The sequence below is a fragment of the Cololabis saira genome, chromosome 10, assembly GCF_033807715.1.
Source record: "Cololabis saira isolate AMF1-May2022 chromosome 10, fColSai1.1, whole genome shotgun sequence".
In the NCBI taxonomy this organism is placed as follows: domain Eukaryota; kingdom Metazoa; phylum Chordata; class Actinopteri; order Beloniformes; family Belonidae; genus Cololabis; species Cololabis saira.
In genome coordinates, this window is record NC_084596.1 from 27062424 (window position 1) to 27084821 (window position 22398).

Below are 22398 nucleotides of genomic sequence, written 5' to 3' on the forward strand. Positions count from 1 at the left end.
GGTGTATATTTTATCTTTTTGCCCTTTCTGTCTCATGCTGAAAATTGAGAATTGGAGTATTCAACTTGCATAAATTTGTCTGTCCTTATTTAGATGAACGCAGACAAGATATACGTTGCTGCGTCAACTGTTAAACCATCATATAGCTATTGTTAGTTTTTGCTGTGAATTTGAATGTCAGGGAGGGCTTTGCATCCATTATCAGTTTTCTGTTCAACGTCTTACTAAAAAGCCTTTCGAGATGTTGACAAAGAGCCAGCTGAAAACATGATGGTTTATTATTTGCTGTCACTTCTTATTATCTTACTGTCTGAGGCAACCTTTTGGAAGTTTGTCAACAGACACTGACTGTGTCTTGTCTGATGCAATTTCATGATTCGATTACTACTGTAAAAAGTTCTCTCATTTACGTGTGAAAAGTTTGATATTTACCAAATATTTATGAACATTTCACTCTCGCTCAACAATTAATCCATACAGTGACCACATCTTTAATGCAAAAGGAAGTATTATCCTCATGTGACCTCCTACTTGCAGTCTCAAGATGAGCAGGGACCGGTCATGATCATATGTCCTTGGATGAAAATCATCAGTTTCCAGAGTTAGAACAACCCTGATGGTAAGGAAGGTAAACTTTCTTTTCTTTAAAAGCTGTGTGAATCGAAATAGTTTTGAGTTAGACTGGAACATGTGTTTGCAGAAAAATGGCAATTAACATTAGCACTTGGGGCAATTGACCTATATCAAAATAAATTCCTATTTTAAGTCTCTGACAAGACTCAAAACTGTCATTCAACATATGTGAAAGGGTGGATAAGATCCTGACAGACAAACGAGGTAATGTTAATTTTGTATGTGGTCAGAACATGTATAAAAGAGCTGGTTCTACAGGCATCTCTTTTAATCTTGTCTATACATGGCGTGCAAACTACTGTCAATAGATGTGAAAAGAGGAGAGTTGGTGGCCTCTGCAGATATGCAAGTAGAAACCATGAGCTCCGAGGTAGTTTGCGTGACATGGATAGTTGACTTATGACCTGACGGAGATGCCTGCAGACTTAAAAAGTATCTCTGTATGTCTGTAAGGACCCTGTCCATGCTATCACTTAAGAGGAGGGACATTTTTGATTCTTGTCAGAGGCTTAAAATAGCTATTTATTTTGACATTGGTCAACCGCCTCAAGTATTAACATGAACTGGCCTTGTGATGCAAACACATATTCCGATCTCGATCAAAACTGTTTCAGTTCATGTTTTGTTCCCTAGAAGAAGTTTATACCTCTTATCATCTAATAATAGACCTAAGGTTTATTTGACTGCAGAATGTTCCTTTAAGCTATAATTTATTTGGGCTATAAAGATGATTAAGAGGAACCAAAACTGTTGCAGACCTCTGAAGCTTTTAGGCATCCAGACAGCATGCATGTACCTAAAAGATGGTGCCACAGCAACATTTTAACATCTTGTTCTCAGCTACAGAAAAATACTGGGAATAAACTTCAATTAAGGCATGAAAATGTGAATCGCATCACTTTCCAAAAGAACCCTTGCAAAACTGCGACAGTGCCAAGAATATAAAGTGACCAAAAACAGTTCTTCACTATAAACTTGCTTCGGCTCATGTTTGACTGCTTAATCCTCCAGTTTGGTTCTGAATTAATGATCTGGATGGGTTTCATATGAAACGGAGCTTAGACGTATGAATTAAACTGACATTTGTCTTCACAGGCCTGAAGTATAAACTGCTCATTCAAGGCTCATGGCTGCCCTCCCCTGGACAAAATCAAATAGGTGCAAAATTACAGAGAGCTTTATTCTCACTTCGGCCTGTAGGCGAGGCAATTGTCACACGTATGGACTGAATAAGTGGCGACTCAAAGGAGGGAGACGGTCTATGTGGGAGTAAATAACATTTTGATTTAGCCTCTGAAATACAGTATACCAGTATTGAGACCTTGCAAATGTCGTACAGTTGCAGCAAGCAGCATTGTTGCAAGATCAGCGATACATTTAGGAAAGCAAATAAAGCACAAAAATAACAGACAATTTCTATTTCGTATAATTTAGTCCCGTCTTTCTGCTTTGATGGACTGAGAGTACACGGAGCTCTTCTTACTGATGCACCTTGCAAGTTGCAACTAACACAAAACAGATCCAGTTCACCACCAGGTCTGGATATATCCTTTCCTGAGTACGACTGCAGATGATCCAAGTAAAATAGCATATCTATATTTATTTTCAGTATGTGAATCCTGCAGAGGAGACGTGAAGCTAATCTGTTCTGTTTGAAATCCCTCACACACAATGGAAAAATGTACATTATATCTTCAACTCTACTCAGCTTTATTTGTGTAGTATTTTAATTTAAATGAAAAAGAACATTTTTTTGATTAATTACTTAATAAGCACTTACAATACCTCATTTGAAGTTGAATGGATCCTACTGAGAACCAATCTGCACATACACAGAGACACACAGACACACACACACACACATGAGGAATATTGTAACACAAAAACACCAAAAGAAGTCAACCATCTGTCAAAGAACTGACTCCACATATCAACACATTAAATACTTGAGTAACGCGCTCAGAAGATCACACAGCAACATCAAGTGTCAAAGTCTAGATTTATAGTATGAAAGGAAAAGCTAAGTGCACAAGTTTTGTTACATAGATAAAAGAAATGTAAAGGGACTGTGGAGATGAATTCCAAAAAAAAACACACCCTCCGAAAAAAAAAACAGTTTCCATGAGATAAACAAACTGATTAACGCACTGGAAATAGAGAACGGTGACACAACTCTGTTAACACAGCTTCTCATAGCTGCCTTACATCGCCTATGATCCATAATGTGTTTAATGATCAACAAGGACAATCTCTCCTTTCATTACATATACAGAAGGCAGACCAAATGTGACACTAATCCAAAAATAACAAGGTTGCATTTTCCTCCTCACTTCCCCAATTCAGCGTGATGACCCCACATAATTGGATGACCCTACACATACTTCCTCAGCACAATGTATCGGGGCTGTCATTCAGCAGTGTGTAGTGTGAGCTGCATGACAACACTGTGATTAAATCACTCAGAGAGGTCCTTGGAAAGAGAATTGAATGGGCTATAGTTGTTTGTTGGATTAAGCCATAATATCATATTAGTTTTATGGCAATGAAAGTTCTACCGCTGCGTTGTGTCATTGACAAAAATCATTGTCATCTTTGAGGACAAAGTTGATGGAGGGGAACAAGTTCAAGATGGATACTCCAGAGTTCAACTGTCTTTCTTTGCTACAAATTAGTCTCCATTTCCAGTGCTCGTGATAGTCATACAGAGGACAGCACTTCTCCCGTCGTGTCCTGGAAAGAATGTGTTTTCTCAGCTTTCTCCAGATCAATGTTATGGATGGATCCTGGCTTGATGCCAAGGTCCTTGCTTTCCACTTCTTTGTATATCCCTGACGAGTCCCTCTTAAAGACGTGTTTCAGCCTCATCTTTATGTCAGGGTCAGGGCAGTACAGGTACTCATACAAACCTGCAGCCAAGATGCCGCCCAGAACGGGACCCACCCAATACACCTGCCACAAACAGCAAGGGAGACACCTGAATCAGTCAACGGCTTTAGAAGTGACTCATTAGAAGCATGTAAACTCTTCTGCATTATCAGACACGTGCTAACAAGAGAAGCGATATCTGATTTCACACTGACCAAGAGACAACAATCAATGAAATAAAAATAAAACGCCACCTAGAATTTGTTGGACAATGAGATTTTAACTTTTAACTTGTTGATCAATAGTCCTTCAGAGTTGTTATGATGAGTTGAATACATACAGACAGGAGTTTACTTATGAATATCTCCTCCACTCGCTGTGCATCTCTTGAGTAAGATGTGCCAAAAACCATCAAAGAAACAAATTAATAAGGTCTTTGTTCACAGCCCTGCTCTGCAAAGTGGAAACAAACAGAGTGGGGGCGGCTTACCCCCTCAACAATAACAAACATTGCTCCAGCCAATCACAGGATTTGAGCGCATGAGCTCATGAATTCATGATGGGATGCGTTTTCTCAGGGAGCACTGGAAGAAGGAGGAAGGAGGAGCCAGCTCTCCATGTGGAGTTTGAAATATCAATAGACGTGATGTCATCATGAAATGACTTACCCTACCTTTAAGTCTAAATGGATTTAAATGGCAGCATATCAGTTGAATGCTGTTTATGCAAAACATATCTCATGATTGAATGATCAAATATTCAAACTGAGATAATGGGGAGCAAATTATTGCAATATAATTCTTTTGATCTAAAATGTTTGATTAATTACTTAATAAGCACTTACAATACCTCATTTGAAGTTGAATCATCCTAAAGTGACAAATGACTTTACAGTGTACTGATGGATCCTACTGAGAACCACTCTGCGCACACACACACACACACACACACACACACACACACACACACACACACACACACACACACACACACACACACACACACACACACACACACACACACACACACACACACACACACACACACACACACACACACACACACACACGCACACTCAGAGCATGGCACCATGCTATCTGCAAATAGCTCAGTGGAAATGATTGCCTGGATACAGAAAAACACTTATGCTCCTCTTCATCAGTGGCATCTTGTTAAGAAGCTTGATGTTGAATGAACATTAAGCATATCTGAATGACTTAATACAAAGTCTGTGCTTTTTTTTTCTTTTTCAGTTAACAATCTGATATGTGGCACTTTAAATAGAGTAAAAAAAATATGATAAAATAAATACTACTGGATAATATTTTGGACATAAAAGCAGTTGAACATTTTCATTCTCTTACCCAGTGGTTCTCAAAGTTAAGCGTGACCATTGCGGGCCCAAAGGAACGAGCCGGGTTCATGCTGGCTCCTGTGTAGGGAATCTTCAAAAATATCAAAATGAATGTTATTAGATGAAAGGATAAAAGATCATGGCTGTACAAATAACATCAAACATGCCTATAAGGTCATTTTTATCTAGAAGAATAAAGCTGATATAAGCTGCCATACAGTGCATGTTTATTCAGTTTAACATATTTAGCAGCGTGACAAATAAGATGTATTTTCCTGAGAATTCATTCACCCCTCCGGGTTCAGGAACCCCCTGGGATCAGTTGCCATGCGATGACACCCTCCAGTAAAGATCTGCACACCTGGGTGTTAATCAAGGGATATCACACATAGAGGAAAACGTGCTGGAAGCACCTGTTCTCACTCATCTACAGGAGCTTGTTCTCCCAGTCCCGCTTGTTCAGCACTTCTTTAATAAGAGGTGTAATATAATCTTCTGATTAATCGCTAAATCTGTGTTTTAATGCTGGAGGAGTCAGCTAGTATGTAGACAGATATGTTGAAGAGCTCTAAAGCATTACTATTAAGTTTAAACATCTTGGATATCTGTCTCATCGTAAATCTCCTTTGAACCCATGATCTTTTTATGATAATCCTGCATTCTTAACATACAGCAAAGTACTTACTGCAAATAAGTGACCTATAGCTACAGCAAGGCCAATAGACAGGCTTGCAGAGCCGCTGAGGTCTGTGCGTTTGGGGTCACAGGTGGCGAACACAGTGAAGACCAGTTCGAACGTGATGAGGAGCTCCACAAGAAGGGCGTGGCCCACGGAGATGGTGGAGTTCACCTTGGAAACAGAATATTTTCCTCATGAAAATGTAATATACACTCCTAATACACGCAAAAAAAAAAAAAAGTGAAGGTGTTACCGTTGTCAAACCGAGGGATCCTCTAACAGCAGCAGGTGTGACTAAGTAGAGAATCCCAGCTCCAGTAATAGCTCCCAGGCACTGAGCCACTACATAGAACACAGCCTTTGCCAGGCTCAGTTTTCTAGTCACAACCATAGCTGCAGTGACGGCTGGATTGATGTGTCCACCGCTGATGTGGCCAAAACACTGCACCATCGTAGCAATGCTGAGGCCAAAGCACAGGGAGATGAGGACCAGGTCGGCGGGGGGGGGCTTCTCCTCGCCCGCAGCCCAGTTGATAGTGGAGCCCAGGCCGAGGAGGACAAAGATGACAGTGGCCAGGTATTCTCCTGACACAGCCCTCCAGAAGTCCTTGGTCCAGATCCCTTTAAAAGCCACCATTATGGTATGAGAGTTACACCGGGACAGGAACCTCCTGGCAAAAGGAATAATGAGGAAAATGATTAGCCTACTTACGTATTCGTAGCGCGTGCATGTGGCAGGGAATGTACTGAACCATATCAGAAGAGCTGCCTCTGGGCAAAACATTTATAACTCCACCAGGGATTTAAGTGAGTGACTTTCTATGACAAAATGCCATGCAGAGCACTCTTTAACCATTGTGCATGTGGGCAAATTATCATGCCAGCATGTCAAAGCAGACGACAGTTAATTGATGGCGTAGCTGAACTTGAATCAAGATGTAGGAAGCGTGTACTACTTATAAACTGTTAATACTCTAGTTCATGAAGTAGAACATTGATGAGTTACTGAACTTTTAGAAAAAAAAAATAGAAATTCAATTCCCACTGCAAAACCACTGCAAACTTCATTTTTAACAAAAGCTAAAACTTACCGAATGCAAAGAAGTGTTCTGCCTCTTTCTGTCCCCGTTGTGTGTAATATGTTTTCATTCATAAGTCCTGCTGATTTACTGAACCGGCAGAGACACCTCTCCCTTCATCACAGCTACTTTTTAAGTTGGAAAGGCTGTGACCTGCAGTACTTACAGAAGAGCAGCAGGTTGTGTGAGCGCAGGAGTGGAGCAGAGCGCACGTCTCTCAGAAGAAGATGAGCTACACATTGCGCCTTGGGACCGCATCCAGCAGCTTTATTGGGCTACTACCCAAGCATCCCCTCACAGGAATTAAACAGCCTGCTTGGTGGGAGGAGTTCTGAGAATGCTTGCAGTGCAACCGCACACTGAGTCAATCAGCCTCTGAGTCTTTGTCATATCAGGGCTTTGAAAAAGGTGCTGGACCGAGCACAGCACTGACAACCACTGCCAACTGCAGCTAAAAAAAAGAAAAGTACATGCTGGATTGAAGACCATTTCAAGTTACCCTGTTAAAAAGAAAGTACAAATAATGCAGCAGAACTATTTTGATATTGAAAGAAGAGGAAAATATATGCAAACAACATACATTTCATAAAATTTTGAGTATTTCCATTTTGTTCACACTTTTCCCCACACTAACATCTACTAGACAGTTTAACAGTGATTTCATATAATGTTTCATATGAAAAAACCGTCTCCATCTTTTAACACAATATGCTAAAATTGAAATTGAAATAGCTTTATTTGTTATTGAGCCAGCGTCCCGACGCAACCAAATTACATTCCAGTGCAGGCCATCAGAACAGAAAAAAACAAAACAGATGACAACATATGACGTGGGTATACTGTTGCAATTAGCTGAGAAATGATACCACCTGGAAAGCGGAGGGAAAAAAGACACCTTCATACTGTGTATAAAACCACAGTGTGAAGGTGCAAAGAAAGCAACATACTCAAACAATTTAACAACATTATAACGAAGACTAGCGTGGAGGGGGAGAGGGTAGGGTGGGGGTGAGGGTACTTTTAAAGGAACAGTCTGCAATTAAAACAAACAGTAGGTCTATTATTAGATGAAAGGCGCATAAAGCTTCATTTTGGACCAGAACAACATGAATTGCAGCAGTTGAGTGAGAATTGAGGCCAGGACCTAAAATAAATGATTTTAAGTCACTAAAATTCAAATATGTCATTCCACTTCAGAGATAGACTGGATATGATCCTTGCAGACAAGGTCACTTTAAAGGAGCCGTCTGTAAGAAATGTCCAAAACTGGTACTGCAGTCACTTTCAAAATATTGTTGAGCGGCGTGTACCCTCCCCCTCCTCCCCCCGACCAGAGGTTGCCAGGTAAGCTGCAGAATGCAGCAGGAACGTAGGCTGCCATGGCTGCGATAATTAGAGCCGAGCTGGCAACCCGGATGCCGAAACAATACTGACTTTGTGATTGGGGGATAGGTGGAGGGTGGAGCTTCAGGCCAAAACAAAAAATAACAACATGAACATCAGTTGAGGGCTGCAACTGCTTGAGTGCTGTTGTCAGTGACATAAGTATTTGAAATGAACATGATTTTTAAATGTCTGTTGACATATCGGGGTCATTTTATGATTTGTTTTATTATTGCTCTTACATACAGCTCTTTTAACTTTGTATGTGTACAAAAAGTGTACAAAACGTCTCAGTACAAATATCTCCTTCTAGTTACTGCTGCGTTGTTATAAATCTGTACAAAACAACTACTTAATGCTTCAAAAATGTCAATGGACAAAAATGAAGAAAAGTTCCTGGCCACTGCTTCCATAGACCTGGATCAGTGTTTATATATGCATGAAGTGTTGGAAGGAGAACCGATGAACTCTTCCTCTTTTTCCTCTACAGACGGTAGTTTGCGTGACATCTGTATTTGACTTGTACAGGCTTATGACAAGGTGGCAACTACCGAATGGAGACTCTTGCATAAACAAGTATTTTTTATGCATATTCTGCAAACTTACAAAATGAAAATGACTTTGTTTTGTTGGTACATTACACACGTATATGGACTAACCTTTTTATGTCTTGTCAGAGGCTTCAAATTGTAATTTATTTTGTTGCAGCTCCATTGGCCCCTGTCTTCACATTAATTGCCACTTTTAAATCTTCTTACTTTAAATATTTTTTGCAAAAAAATCTGCACTGAAGTTGTTTAAAAGTCTGGTTGCACTCCTGTTCCTGATTCCACAAGAATGTAAGCAGTGGTGCAAAAATGTTCTGTCTAACAATCATCTGCTTCATGTAAGAGTGTATTTTGCTTGTTGTTGTTACTAGTAAATGATAACAAAAAAAACAATCCATGATTCTGAGAAATGAAGGAAGTTTTGTCAAAGCTTCTTGAAACTAATTGCTGAAACAGATGAAGACATCAACAGGTAGTCTCTGAGGAACCATTTCCAAAAATACCCACGTCTCAATGTGTTACCGCTCTGTCAGAACCATATCCAAGCAGACGAGCTATCAGGTTGTGTGTGTGTCTGTAACCCAAACTAAATTATACCACACCATACCAACTTTATTTATAAAGTACTTAACACACCTACAGCTGAGACAAAGTGCTGCACATGGGTGAAAACTAAGAACTATCAGAGACTTTAAAAAACATAAAACAGATAAAACATCAGATGTGTGTGTATATATATATATATATATATATATATATATATATATATATATATATATATATATATATATATATATATATTTATATATATATATATATATATATATGTATATAAAAGTACAGCTTCTGACTTCTGAGCTTCCTCCTAGACCTCTGTACCTGCAGGAGTAGCATGTCAGCCAACTTGAAGGACTGAGAAAGTACATAAGTAGGGAGGAAGAAGCTTAGAAAGGTAAAGCGGGACAAGATAATTTAAAAACAAACATAAGAATTTCAAAATGAACTCTATAAAACACAGGCAGCCATTGGAGTGAAGCCAGGACAGGGGTGATGTGCTCTCTTTTAGGGGTACCAGTTAAAAGTCGTGCAGTGGCGTTCTGAACCAGCTGCAGATGTGAGAGCAAGGACTGACTCACTCTAGCATAAAGTGCATAACAGTAATCCAGACAGGAAGAAATGAACGTGTGGATCAGTGTTTCAAAATGCTGCTTGGAAAGAAAATATTTCACTCTTTTCAAACACTTTAAATTGTTAAAAACAGGACTAAACAACAGCCCTAATTTGGCAGTTCAGTTTTAAATCACTATCCAATTTAAAACCAAGATTGGTAATGGTCAGTTTAAAATGTTGTCAGGGGTCCCAAATCAACAGAGGTGGACTCACAGGGGTCCAAAAACGATTCCCTCTGTTTTCTTTTCATTGAAATTAAAAAAATTCAGGGTCAACCAAGCTCCAATATATATACTCCAAACAATCCAAGAGTGGTTTACTTGAAAAGCCATCCTTCTGCTTTAAGGGCAAGTAAATCTGACAATCATCAGCATAGCAGTGGAATGAAATTCAATGCCTCCTAAGGATAGAGCCCTGAGGCAACAAGCATAGGTAAAAAAGCAGTGGTCCTGGAACTGAGGCCTGCGGGACCCCACATGACAGAGGGGCGCAGGATGATTTTGAGCCTGAAATCCTGACACAGAAGGGCCTATCAGCCAGATACGAACTAAACCAATCACATGCAGTATCACAAATACCCACTAGGCGATTTAGGGGTAATATTAAAATCTTGTGGTCCATCAAATCAAAAGCAGGATTCAAGCAAAACCAATACAATATGGTCACCAGAAAGATATTATTAAGTACCCTTAATAATGCTGATTCGGTGCTGAAAGAGCCTTAAAATCAGATTGAAAGATCTATAGTGTGCCATTTCCCCCCATAAATGATTGTAGTTGGCGGAATACAGTCTTCTCTAAAAATTTTGAAGGGAATTGCAACTTAGAAAATTGGAGTGGTCAAGACCAGCTTTCCTAAGAAGAGGTTGTACTGCTGCATGTTTAAGTATAGAAGGGCTCACACCAGAAGCGCTCTGTGATTTATAATGGTAAGAACATGTGCTATACTTGGAAAAATGTCCTTTAAAAAATCGTGGCCTTTAATTATCATTAAAATCATAAGTCAAACCAGAAACAAAAGGAAAAATGAAGTTCCACAGTATTATCTTATCGACAATAGTAGTGTTTGCCTGTGAGCAAAAGCATGCAAAGCTTTCTCCTTCCTTTTAGTGAAAAACTTCTTGAGCAAAAATGGTCTGGTTGTCCTGAATGGAAAACTAAGCTTGCTATCTTTATGGTTATCAAATGTTAACTGTCATTACTAAATAAACACAGTGATCATTGACAAATCAATGATTTATTATTTGTTCTGCAGAATTTTAATATCAAAGATGTTTGTAAGTGGAGGTGACTGAATAAATGATCGGCTTCTCTTTGGTGCAATAGGCTCACTTCTGTTGTTAGTTTTCTTCGAGTGAAAGAAGAGTTTTGGAACTTTGCATGATTAAATTCAAATTGCTACATTTGCAAGAATGTGATTATATGTCAGTTTGGGATGATTTGTGTTAGCAAACACTCTAAACACTGACTCATATCATGTTTCTACCAAAGCAATACAAATAATTAGCACTGGACGTTTGCACGCTCCCCCTGAGCTTTTGGGAAATTCCACTCCATGCTACCAGTACAGATGGCTGATTTTGTTTTATTTAAATAACAGCATTTTAAACCTCCATATCTGGTTGAAAAGCTCCACATTAAAGTAAAATGAACACAAAACAGAGTGCACCACTCCATCTTTCTCACAATTGTATGTGTGCTTCACAAGTAGACTTACTAATGTTAAAAATGCAATCATTTGATAAAACTTGAAAATGTGAAAACAATGTACAAAGTCATAAATCCAGACCAACTATACTGAGATTTATCTTGGTTTCATTTGCACTAGATGCAAACAAGACCTAGAGAACACAGAGACCCTGAACTGGACATGACCAATGATTTACAGTAAAAGCATTGAAGCAATATAAGCATGAAATTTTGTGAGACCTAACTTAATGATGCATTCAGTTTAGATGTCAGTGACCTTGCTAGGACGGAACACTGCCTGGAGTTTTTATATGTCAATATCTGTCATGAGTTAATATTTATCCAAAAGTTCTTTCATGTCAGTTCAGGCCGGCATAGTCGTGTCCCCATCAAGCAAAACAAGGTTGAGAGGATAGCCAAGGTGATTTTGAAATGACATGAAGGTCAGTGTAGCTTGAAAACACAATTGTGTAAGGAAATACACACACACACACACACACACACACACACACACACACACACACACACACACACACACACACACACACACACACACACACACACATTCCACATTTTGTGAGCCAATATTATAGAATGAAACAAATAACTTTTTACATTTTCCTCTCTCTTCTTTTCTTCATTCCTTATTCTTCATTCTCTCTTTTATAATGTGCATCCATTTGATTTTAGAGATGTAATGAAATTATGTAATTCAAGTGATGCAACTTGTATCTGTCTGTAAAGTGCCGCTGCAGAAGAATTCTTTGGGGGCCCTTGCTGTCAGGGTGTGGTCCAGCACTGTCGTAAATGTCACCACCTGAACCCTTGCACAGCAGTGCATGTGGGTTTATTTACCAGCTGAAGCTCAATATAACCAAAGATACCTAAGCGTCCAGAGCCAACAGCGACTGCTGAACAAAGTATCGTGAAACCCCAGCTTGCATATATCATAGTAGGCAAAAGTACAGCATACAATCCATGACAGTATCGCAAAACAATTAAAAGTGAAGAAAAAACCAACACATTTATGTACACAGACGTTACAACCGCAAAAAACTAACAATAACACCTTGTCAACTAAGTTTTTTCACAAAACTTAGAACCCTCCCCCCCCAAACAACGCAAAGTGAAACCCGCTGGCAAACTGCATAGCTTGACAGGAAGTGACACAGACAACGCTTTAGAGTTCCAGAGAAAACGTTAAACGATAACGCACATATGCGAGATGTGAAATGATCGACCAAAATGGGCAATTCAAAATTAAAATGTAAATAAATGTATCGTGACATCAAAACATGAAACCACAGAGACAACACACGGCAGGCCATGTCAATAATGAGGCGTTGCTTTCTGGTCCAGCAAGAAGATAACACCGTTTGTCTCCGCGTAACTCTTGCCAAAGATCAAAAGCCAAGATTTTCTCCTTTCTTCTTCTGATCTGGTCCTATGATGAATGTACTGAGAGCAGTGAGCTGGCTAGCGTTTTGCTAGTAGACCAGACTAGCAGAGACATTGTGCTGGTATGTGAAACATTCCCATAAAGAATTAAGTGTCTTTGTGACAGTGATACAGTCTGGACCACAGACTTAAATAGTAAAATATCAGGAAAACGTGGTGCACTGTGTCAGCACCAGGGGTCCCGTGCACCCTCATATCTGTCAGTGAAACATCTGAAGTATTTGAAACTATAATTTTCGAGGTGGGAAAGTTATGCAGAGTTGCTTTAATTTGAGAAAAAAAAAATCTCTTATAATATGCATTCACGCAATCTTATCTATTTATGTATTTATTTATTTTTGAATAACTACATAACTTATTGGCTGTGCTGCCAGCATGAAGGTCAGCTCAGTTAACCTTTGCACTGGATACTTGACCTTCTGTATTTAGGATGTGCATGAAGATGGCAGACGTCTAGGATTTCGACATGATGAGGTGTTGTTGCAGATATTTTGAATGCACAGTGCCAACAACTGCACATCAGTGTTACCGAAATGTGAAGCTTCCAATGGTACCATAAATCAAAGGAGGGAAGTATCTTTGAAACTTTGCCATGGATTTAAGGACACCCATCATCACTCTTCATTTATTCCAGCTGAGTATCCTCTTGCGTTACCAGTCATAAACAAGACCACAACAGAGATTTCATAGGAGATGGAGTTCCTTTTTTATTTCTTTTAATTACTGAAAAAAAGTAAAGGCAAAACTCAACAATTATGCATGCATACAGTTTTGTTTACATAAGTAAATATGGCCACTGGGCTTGCTCATTCTACATTTAAATGTAAATCTGCACACTATACACACTTGAATATTGATGAGCTGCGTTAATCGTTTAAAACCACTTCTGAGTATCATGAGGAATCCTTTTCCTAGATCCTGCTTCAATAGCTCCTCCGGGCATCCCGCACATCACAGGAGTCCCTTCTTTTACTCATTAAAATCTTGCCTAAATTCTCTAGATTTGCATGCATTTAAATTGCAGTCGAATCAGTTAATGTTTGTTGGTACAGTTGCAGTACTGTTTGATTAAAAAACTGCCCCCTAGATTGCACAGTTTAGTTTCAAGTGAAGCAATTTGTAAAAAAGAGACTTTAATGTGTTCAGAAGTAATGTGTGCATTTCTGCTTATTATGGCAAGACTTCTTTCTATCTATCTATCTATCTATCTATCTATCTATCTATCTATCTATCTATCTATCTATCTATCTATCTATCTATCTATCTATCTATCTATCTATCTATCTATCTATCTATCTATCTATCTATCTATCTATCTATCTATCTATCTATCTATCTATCTATCTATCTGTTTATAAAAACAAAATACATTTTGTTGCATCCCACTGTTCAATACTATTACAGTATGCAGCTTACATGGAGGTAAATCTGACAGACAAACTCTCTAACCATGTTTGCTGCAGTGGTCGCAGGTGTACTCACCTCTGCTGCGCTGCTTGGTCTTAGGTACTTACCACACCAACCTGATCTCACAAAAATCCGTGAAATGCCCACGACCTCTCACCACTATTTTCCGTGGTACCAACACGGAAACTGGTAAAATTACGTGTGGGCACCACGGATATTGTACCATGCAAAGTCAATGGGATCCGTGGTCGTGATATATACACGGATTATGACATTATTATTATTTATATATTATTCTTTGTTATAGTGGCTAAATTATGCGTTTTTGTCGCGCAAGGTACGGTTTTTTACTGTCAGTTTGTAAAAACATGTTTTTAACGCTGTTTTAGCAGTGTTTTAATGAGGTTTTAATCTGAGCACCACGGATATAGTACTATGCAAAGTCAATGGGGGCGTGGTCGTGATATATACACGAATTATGACATTATTATTATTTATATATTATTCTTTGTTATAGTGGCTAAATTATGCGTTTTTGGCGCGCAACGTACTGTTTTTTAATGTCAGTTTGTAAAAGCCCGTTTTTAACGCTGTTTTAGCAGTGTTTTAATGAGGTTTTAATCTGAGCACCACGGATATAGTACTATGCAAAGTCAATGGGGGCGTGGTCGTGATATATACACGAATTATGACATTATTATTATTTATATATTATTCTTTGTTATAGTGGCTAAATTATGCGTTTTTGTCGCGCAACGTACTGTTTTTTTAATGTCAGTTTGTAAAAGCCCGTTTTTAACGCTGTTTTAGCAGTGTTTTAATGAGGTTTTAATCTGAGCACCACGGATATAGTACTATGCAAAGTCAATGGGGGCGTGGTCGTGATATATACACGAATTATGACATTATTATTATTTATATATTATTCTTTGTTATAGTGGCTAAATTATGCGTTTTTGGCGCGCAACGTACTGTTTTTTAATGTCAGTTTGTAAAAGCCCGTTTTTAACGCTGTTTTAGCAGTGTTTTAATGAGGTTTTAATCTGAGCACCACGGATATAGTACTATGCAAAGTCAATGGGGGCGTGGTCGTGATATATACACGAATTATGACATTATTATTATTTATATATTATTCTTTGTTATAGTGGCTAAATTATGCGTTTTTGTCGCGCAACGTACTGTTTTTTAATGTCAGTTTGTAAAAGCCCGTTTTTAACGCTGTTTTAGCAGTGTTTTAATGAGGTTTTAATCTGAGCACCACGGATATAGTACTATGCAAAGTCAATGGGGGCGTGGTCGTGATATATACACGAATTATGACATTATTATTATTTATATATTATTCTTTGTTATAGTGGCTAAATTATGCGTTTTTGGCGCGCAACGTACTGTTTTTTAATGTCAGTTTGTAAAAGCCCGTTTTTAACGCTGTTTTAGCAGTGTTTTTATGAGGTTTTAATCTGACCACCACGGATATAGTACTATGCAAAGTCAATGGGGGCGTGGTCGTGATATATACACGAATTATGACATTATTATTATTTATATATTATTCTTTGTTATAGTGGCTAAATTATGCGTTTTTGTCGCGCAACGTACTGTTTTTTAATGTCAGTTTGTAAAAGCCCGTTTTTAACGCTGTTTTAGCAGTGTTTTTATGAGGTTTTAATCTGACCACCACGGATATAGTAGCCTACTATGCAAAGCAACCTGATCTCACAAAAGTCTGGGAAATGCCCACGACCTATTTCCGTGGTACCAACACGGAAAGTGGTATAATTCCGTGTGACCACCACGATATAGTACTATGCAAAGTCAATGGGATCCATGGTCGTGATATACACACGGATAATGCCCACGACCTATTTTCCGTGGTACCAACACGGAAAGTGCTATAATTCCGTGTGACCAACACGGATATAGTACTGTGCAAAGTCAATGGGATCCGTGGTCGTGATATATACACGTTTTTTGACATTATTATTATTTATATATTATTCTTTGTTAAAGTGGCTAAATTATGCGTTTTTGTTGCGCAAGGTACGGTTTTTTACTGTCAGTTTGTAAAAACATGTTTTTAACGCTGTTTTAGCAGTGTTTTAATGAGGTTTTAATCTGACCACCACGGATATAGTACTATGCAAAGTCAATGGGAGGCGTGGTCGTGATATATACACGTTTTATGACATTATTATTATTTATATATTATTCTTTGTTATAGTGGCTAAATTATGCGTTTTTGGCGCGCAAGGTACGGTTTTTACTGCCAGTTTGTAAAAACATGTTTTTAACGCTGTTTTAAGAACAGACAGGCGATATTTAAAGTTTCTCCCATTTCGTCAACCACAGGGGATTCCCTGGGCGTCCCCTCTACGTCATAGAGTGACGAGGGGGGATCCTGATCACGTGACGGATCCCCCCGAATAATAATGATAATGCTAATGATAATAGTAATATTAATAATAATAATAAGAAGAAGAAGAAGAAGAAGAAGAAGAAGAAGAAGAAGAAGAAGAATGATAATAATAATAATGATAATGATACTAATAATAATAATAACAATGATGATAATAATAATAATAATAATAATAATAATAATAATAATAATAATAATAATAATAATGCAGAAATTAATTAATTATTTATATTAATCATAATATTAATATTTAGTATAATAATAAATACACCTGTAGCACAAACCAGTGTTTATAGCAAACATTCAGAGACATTATCAGACAATGATTAATGACGCAACACAGTCTCACTCCGGAGGCATGTGCTTGTGCTCTTACAACGCCATATTAAAACAAATTATAAACCACATTAACACTTCATAAAAACAAAGATCGAGGGATGAGGTCTGAAAGATCTGTTTTGAAACGTGGCTTAATACGTTACGCCACTGAACGCAACCCTTCCTGTCGCCGAGATAGGCAGCAGGACAAAACGTTAAAATAGCACTAATAAATGCATATATTGATCTTGTCCATCACATACATCTACTCACGATATAAATATACATTTTATGGTCACACTTTGTCTGTTGAAAAATGAGCGGATATATTATTTCGGAACCCTAATGTCAACATCTTAACCCTAAACCGGAAGAGGTTACAGAACTACAATTTGCGCCAAGTTACAATACACAGCATTGTGCTACGTCATAGCTTTTGTAGTTCCAATGAATTAGCGCTTATATAAAACTGTGATCACGAACTTTGCAAGCTTATTATATGTTTTTAAGGGTGGGAAGCACGCCTGTTCGGTCTGATTTTGACTTTTGTATTGGTAAGAGGGTGAAATCATGTTTTTTATAGGTTTTGACCCTATTCAGTGGCGCCCCCTATTGGACTACTGTCGGGCATGATAGTAGAGGTGCAGAGCTTTCCAAAACTGTTGACCCCATGTCTCTAGCATATTTTGTTGTTGAATTATAGGCCTTCAAAAGTGTCACAGGTACAAGGTTCAAAGGGCACACCTGGGGAGCAGGAATTGCCCACAAATCTCATATTGACATATGTTGCTCCTGAGGTTAAGACCTTTCCAACGATGTCTTCACTGTTGTCCTACGACAAAGTTTGATTTTCTTGTTGGTACAGATCATGGATGTTTGACTTGTATATTCAGAGACCTATTTAAGGGGCTGAGCTGGAAACAATCAGTCAAAATCTTTTAACGAGTATTTTGTGGCCAGATTTCTTTAAGATATCGATGATAGTATTATACACAGTCATACTATTCAATTTGGACCAGTTCTGAGTTTATTTTCCCCTTTAAATACTGATTGTTTCACCTTTTGAAATTTTCCCATTAACTTAACATGGCTATTTAGAGACCCTTTAACCGCTTCCCCAGTCTGACAGGATGATCCTGGATGATCAAGGATGATCAAATGTATAATATATCATAGTGCTAATACATTTCTGTGTGTTTAAGTTATGCAAACACATCTTAAAAAATGTTTTTAAAAAAAGTTCAAAAGTTCTGGTAACCTCCTTCCGGTTTAGGGTTAAGATGTTGTTTGTGTTCAATAAATGGAGAGGAGACATGGAGCGTTTCTATCACTTCAGCAGTACTTTAATCAAAGATACGCTATACAGTTTATTGAACGTCTCTGCTTTAATTAACGTTCAACGGTTAACGTTCGAGACATCAGCTGTACAGCACTTCCTGTTTAACAGTCGGGGCAAAACGTTACCATGACAACACCGGAGGGGGCGGGGCCTCCCACTATAACAGAATCTCATAACAGATGTTGACATTAGGGTTCCGAAATAATATATCCGCTCATTTTTCAACAGACAAAGTGTGACCATAAAATGTATATTTATATCGTGAGTAGATGTATGTGATGGACAAGATCAATATATGCATTTATTAGTGCTATTTTAACGTTTTGTCCTGCTGCCTATCTCGGCGACAGGAAGGGTTGCGTTCAGTGGCGTAACGTATTAAGCCACGTTTCAAAACAGATCTTTCAGACCTCATCCCTCGATCTTTGTTTTTATGAAGTGTTAATGTGGTTTATAATTTGTTTTAATATGGCGTTGTAAGAGCACAAGCACATGCCTCCGGAGTGAGACTGTGTTGCGTCATTAATCATTGTCTGATAATGTCTCTGAATGTTTGCTATAAACACTGGTTTGTGCTACAGGTGTATTTATTATTATACTAAATATTAATATTATGATTAATATAAATAATTAATTAATTTCTGCATTATTATTATTATTATTATTATTATTATTATTATTATTATTATTATTATTATTATTATTATTATTATTATTATTATTATTATTATTATCATCATTGTTATTATTATTATTAGTATCATTATCATTATTATTATCATCATTCTTATTATTATTATCATTCTTCTTCTTCTTCTTCTTCTTCTTCTTCTTCTTCTTCTTCTTCTTATTATTATTATTAATATTACTATTATCATTAGCATTATCATTATTATTCGGGGGGATCCGTCACGTGATCAGGATCCCCCCTCGTCACTCTATGACGTAGAGGGGACGCCCAGGGAATCCCCTGTGGTTGACGAAATGGGAGAAACTTTAAATATCGCCTGTCTGTTCTTAAAACAGCGTTAAAAACATGTTTTTACAAACTGGCAGTAAAAACCGTACCTTGCGCGCCAAAAACGCATAATTTAGCCACTATAACAAAGAATAATATATAAATAATAATAATGTCATAAAACGTGTATATATCACGACCACGCCTCCCATTGACTTTGCATAGTACTATATCCGTGGTGGTCAGATTAAAACCTCATTAAAACACTGCTAAAACAGCGTTAAAAACATGTTTTTACAAACTGACAGTAAAAAACCGTACCTTGCGCAACAAAAACGCATAATTTAGCCACTTTAACAAAGAATAATATATAAATAATAATAATGTCAAAAAACGTGTATATATCACGACCACGGATCCCATTGACTTTGCACAGTACTATATCCGTGTTGGTCACACGGAATTATAGCACTTTCCGTGTTGGTACCACGGAAAATAGGTCGTGGGCATTATCCGTGTGTATATCACGACCATGGATCCCATTGACTTTGCATAGTACTATATCGTGGTGGTCACACGGAATTATACCACTTTCCGTGTTGGTACCACGGAAATAGGTCGTGGGCATTTCCCAGACTTTTGTGAGATCAGGTTGCTTTGCATCGTAGGCTACTATATCCGTGGTGGTCAGATTAAAACCTCATAAAAACACTGCTAAAACAGCGTTAAAAACGGGCTTTTACAAACTGACATTAAAAAACAGCACGTTGCGCGACAAAAACGCATAATTTAGCCACTATAACAAAGAATAATATATAAATAATAATAATGTCATAATTCGTGTATATATCACGACCACGCCCCCATTGACTTTGCATAGTACTATATCCGTGGTGGTCAGATTAAAACCTCATAAAAACACTGCTAAAACAGCGTTAAAAACGGGCTTTTACAAACTGACATTAAAAAACAGTACGTTGCGCGCCAAAAACGCATAATTTAGCCACTATAACAAAGAATAATATATAAATAATAATAATGTCATAATTCGTGTATATATCACGACCACGCCCCCATTGACTTTGCATAGTACTATATCCGTGGTGCTCAGATTAAAACCTCATTAAAACACTGCTAAAACAGCGTTAAAAACGGGCTTTTACAAACTGACATTAAAAAAACAGTACGTTGCGCGACAAAAACGCATAATTTAGCCACTATAACAAAGAATAATATATAAATAATAATAATGTCATAATTCGTGTATATATCACGACCACGCCCCCATTGACTTTGCATAGTACTATATCCGTGGTGCTCAGATTAAAACCTCATTAAAACACTGCTAAAACAGCGTTAAAAACGGGCTTTTACAAACTGACATTAAAAAACAGTACGTTGCGCGCCAAAAACGCATAATTTAGCCACTATAACAAAGAATAATATATAAATAATAATAATGTCATAATTCGTGTATATATCACGACCACGCCCCCATTGACTTTGCATAGTACTATATCCGTGGTGCTCAGATTAAAACCTCATTAAAACACTGCTAAAACAGTGTTAAAAACATGTTTTTACAAACTGACAGTAAAAAACCGTACCTTGCGCGACAAAAACGCATAATTTAGCCACTATAACAAAGAATAATATATAAATAATAATAATGTCATAATCCGTGTATATATCACGACCACGGATCCCATTGACTTTGCATGGTACAATATCCGTGGTGCCCACACGTAATTTTACCAGTTTCCGTGTTGGTACCACGGAAAATAGTGGTGAGAGGTCGTGGGCATTTCACGGATTTTTGTGAGATCAGGTTGTACCACACACATACATATCCAACATACAATCAAACTATAGCAATAAATGCAAAATGATTGCTGCATGAGGTCAACTGTGCAGTGACAATCCATACCCACATACACACTTACTGTAATACGATTACAAAAAGGACATCCTTGCATATTTAGCACCAGCTGTAACCCAGGGAAATACAACAGGCAGGGTGTCTCTGGTAGCTAGCATGTTTTCCTTGCAGATGAAGCCTGCCATGCTCTGTTAGGCAGGAGTTTCTGCCTTTGTTATCACTGCACCGTGCCAAGTTTTCTACATGCCACTGTGAAGAGAATCCCAGCACTGTTATATAATATATAGCCTTGTCAAGGAGCCAAATTAGTGGCTGCCTGAAAGCTTGGACTAGTGAAAGGGTTTATTCTGACTGAAGTAAATGAGGCAAACGGGAACAATCTGCTTTTGAAAGCTCATTTGACCCTTGTCACACAGAAAGGAAAAAAAAAATAGATGATTCTTAAGCTAGCATGCATCTGGTGTTTGTTGACTGGGATAGTTTCTTTTTTTTTAAGCATCAGAAGGCAATGAGATGTTTTAGTCCATACATCCTTCTTCTAATGCTCCTGGAATACCTTACACAAGTAAACAAGAAAAGTTAGATGAGTGAGTAAATGAATTAATATATACATAGACATACACATAAACAAGTTTAAAAAGTCTTAAGAGCCACCAGAGTACCGTTAAACCCATTCTTAGAAAATGAAATGAATACAGCCCCATAACATAAGGGAAGACTGCAGACCACAAAAACTTACAGAACAGTTAAGAGAGTAAATCAAAGATGCAAGAAAGAAGCCACGAGAATCTCTTGAGAAGCTACAAAGCTCCATGAAAGGGATGCTGTCCACTTCTAGTCTGCCTATCGGATTACTCAAAGCTAAACACTCCACAAAGACAGCCTTTATAGACCACTGGTCCTTGTTTTTCAAAGATTTTTTTCAAATCGGTTGGATTTCAGCGAAAGGCTTTCCCATGTGAAAAAAAAAGAAGAATTGGACTTTTTGCCCTGAAGAAAAATGTCAGAACAATGAAAAAAGAAAAGTGTCACAAAACCATAACACCAACAACACCGTTCTCACTGTGAAGCATGGTGGTGATGACATCATGCTTTCTAGATGTATTTCCTCATCACGGCCTCTGGGATTATAAAGAAATTCAGCATTTTTTTTTTAAATCACTGAAACCCAACATTTTTGAGCTGCCCCTGAGTTGGTGGAGTTTCCACGGATTCCCGCTG

The 22398-nt window shown here is 37.9% G+C and overlaps 1 protein-coding gene across 2 annotated transcripts; it reads right to left on the reverse strand.

The window, feature by feature from the left end:
* Positions 1-1873: 1873 nt before the first annotated feature.
* On the reverse strand, positions 1874-6901 carry aqp4 (aquaporin 4). 2 transcript variants are annotated; one of them, XM_061732354.1, is made up of 5 exons: positions 6777-6901; positions 5785-6202; positions 5538-5702; positions 4863-4943; positions 1874-3582 (listed from the first exon to the last, which is right to left on the reverse strand). In XM_061732354.1, exons 1-5 carry the CDS (start codon positions 6866-6868, stop codon positions 3331-3333), a joined length of 1008 nt encoding a protein of 335 aa, XP_061588338.1. In that variant the 5' UTR covers positions 6869-6901; the 3' UTR covers positions 1874-3330. The 2 variants fall into 2 exon arrangements, with proteins under 2 accessions (XP_061588338.1, XP_061588339.1); XM_061732355.1 differs by having other exon boundaries at positions 1875-3582; positions 6623-6865.
* Positions 6902-22398: the final 15497 nt, after the last annotated feature.

Excerpts from the sequence above, each read along its gene's own strand:
- aqp4 (XM_061732354.1), bottom strand. The coding sequence starts at position 6,868 with ATGCGGTCCCAAGGCGCAATGTGTAGCTCATCTTCTTCTGAGAGACGT. Across the intron at positions 5,703-5,784 it reads GATCCCTCGGTTTGACAACG|GTGAACTCCACCATCTCCGT; the intron begins GTAACACCTTCA and ends TCTGTTTCCAAG. Across the intron at positions 3,583-4,862 it reads TTAACTTTGAGAACCACTGG|GTGTATTGGGTGGGTCCCGT; the intron begins GTAAGAGAATGA and ends TGTTTGTGGCAG.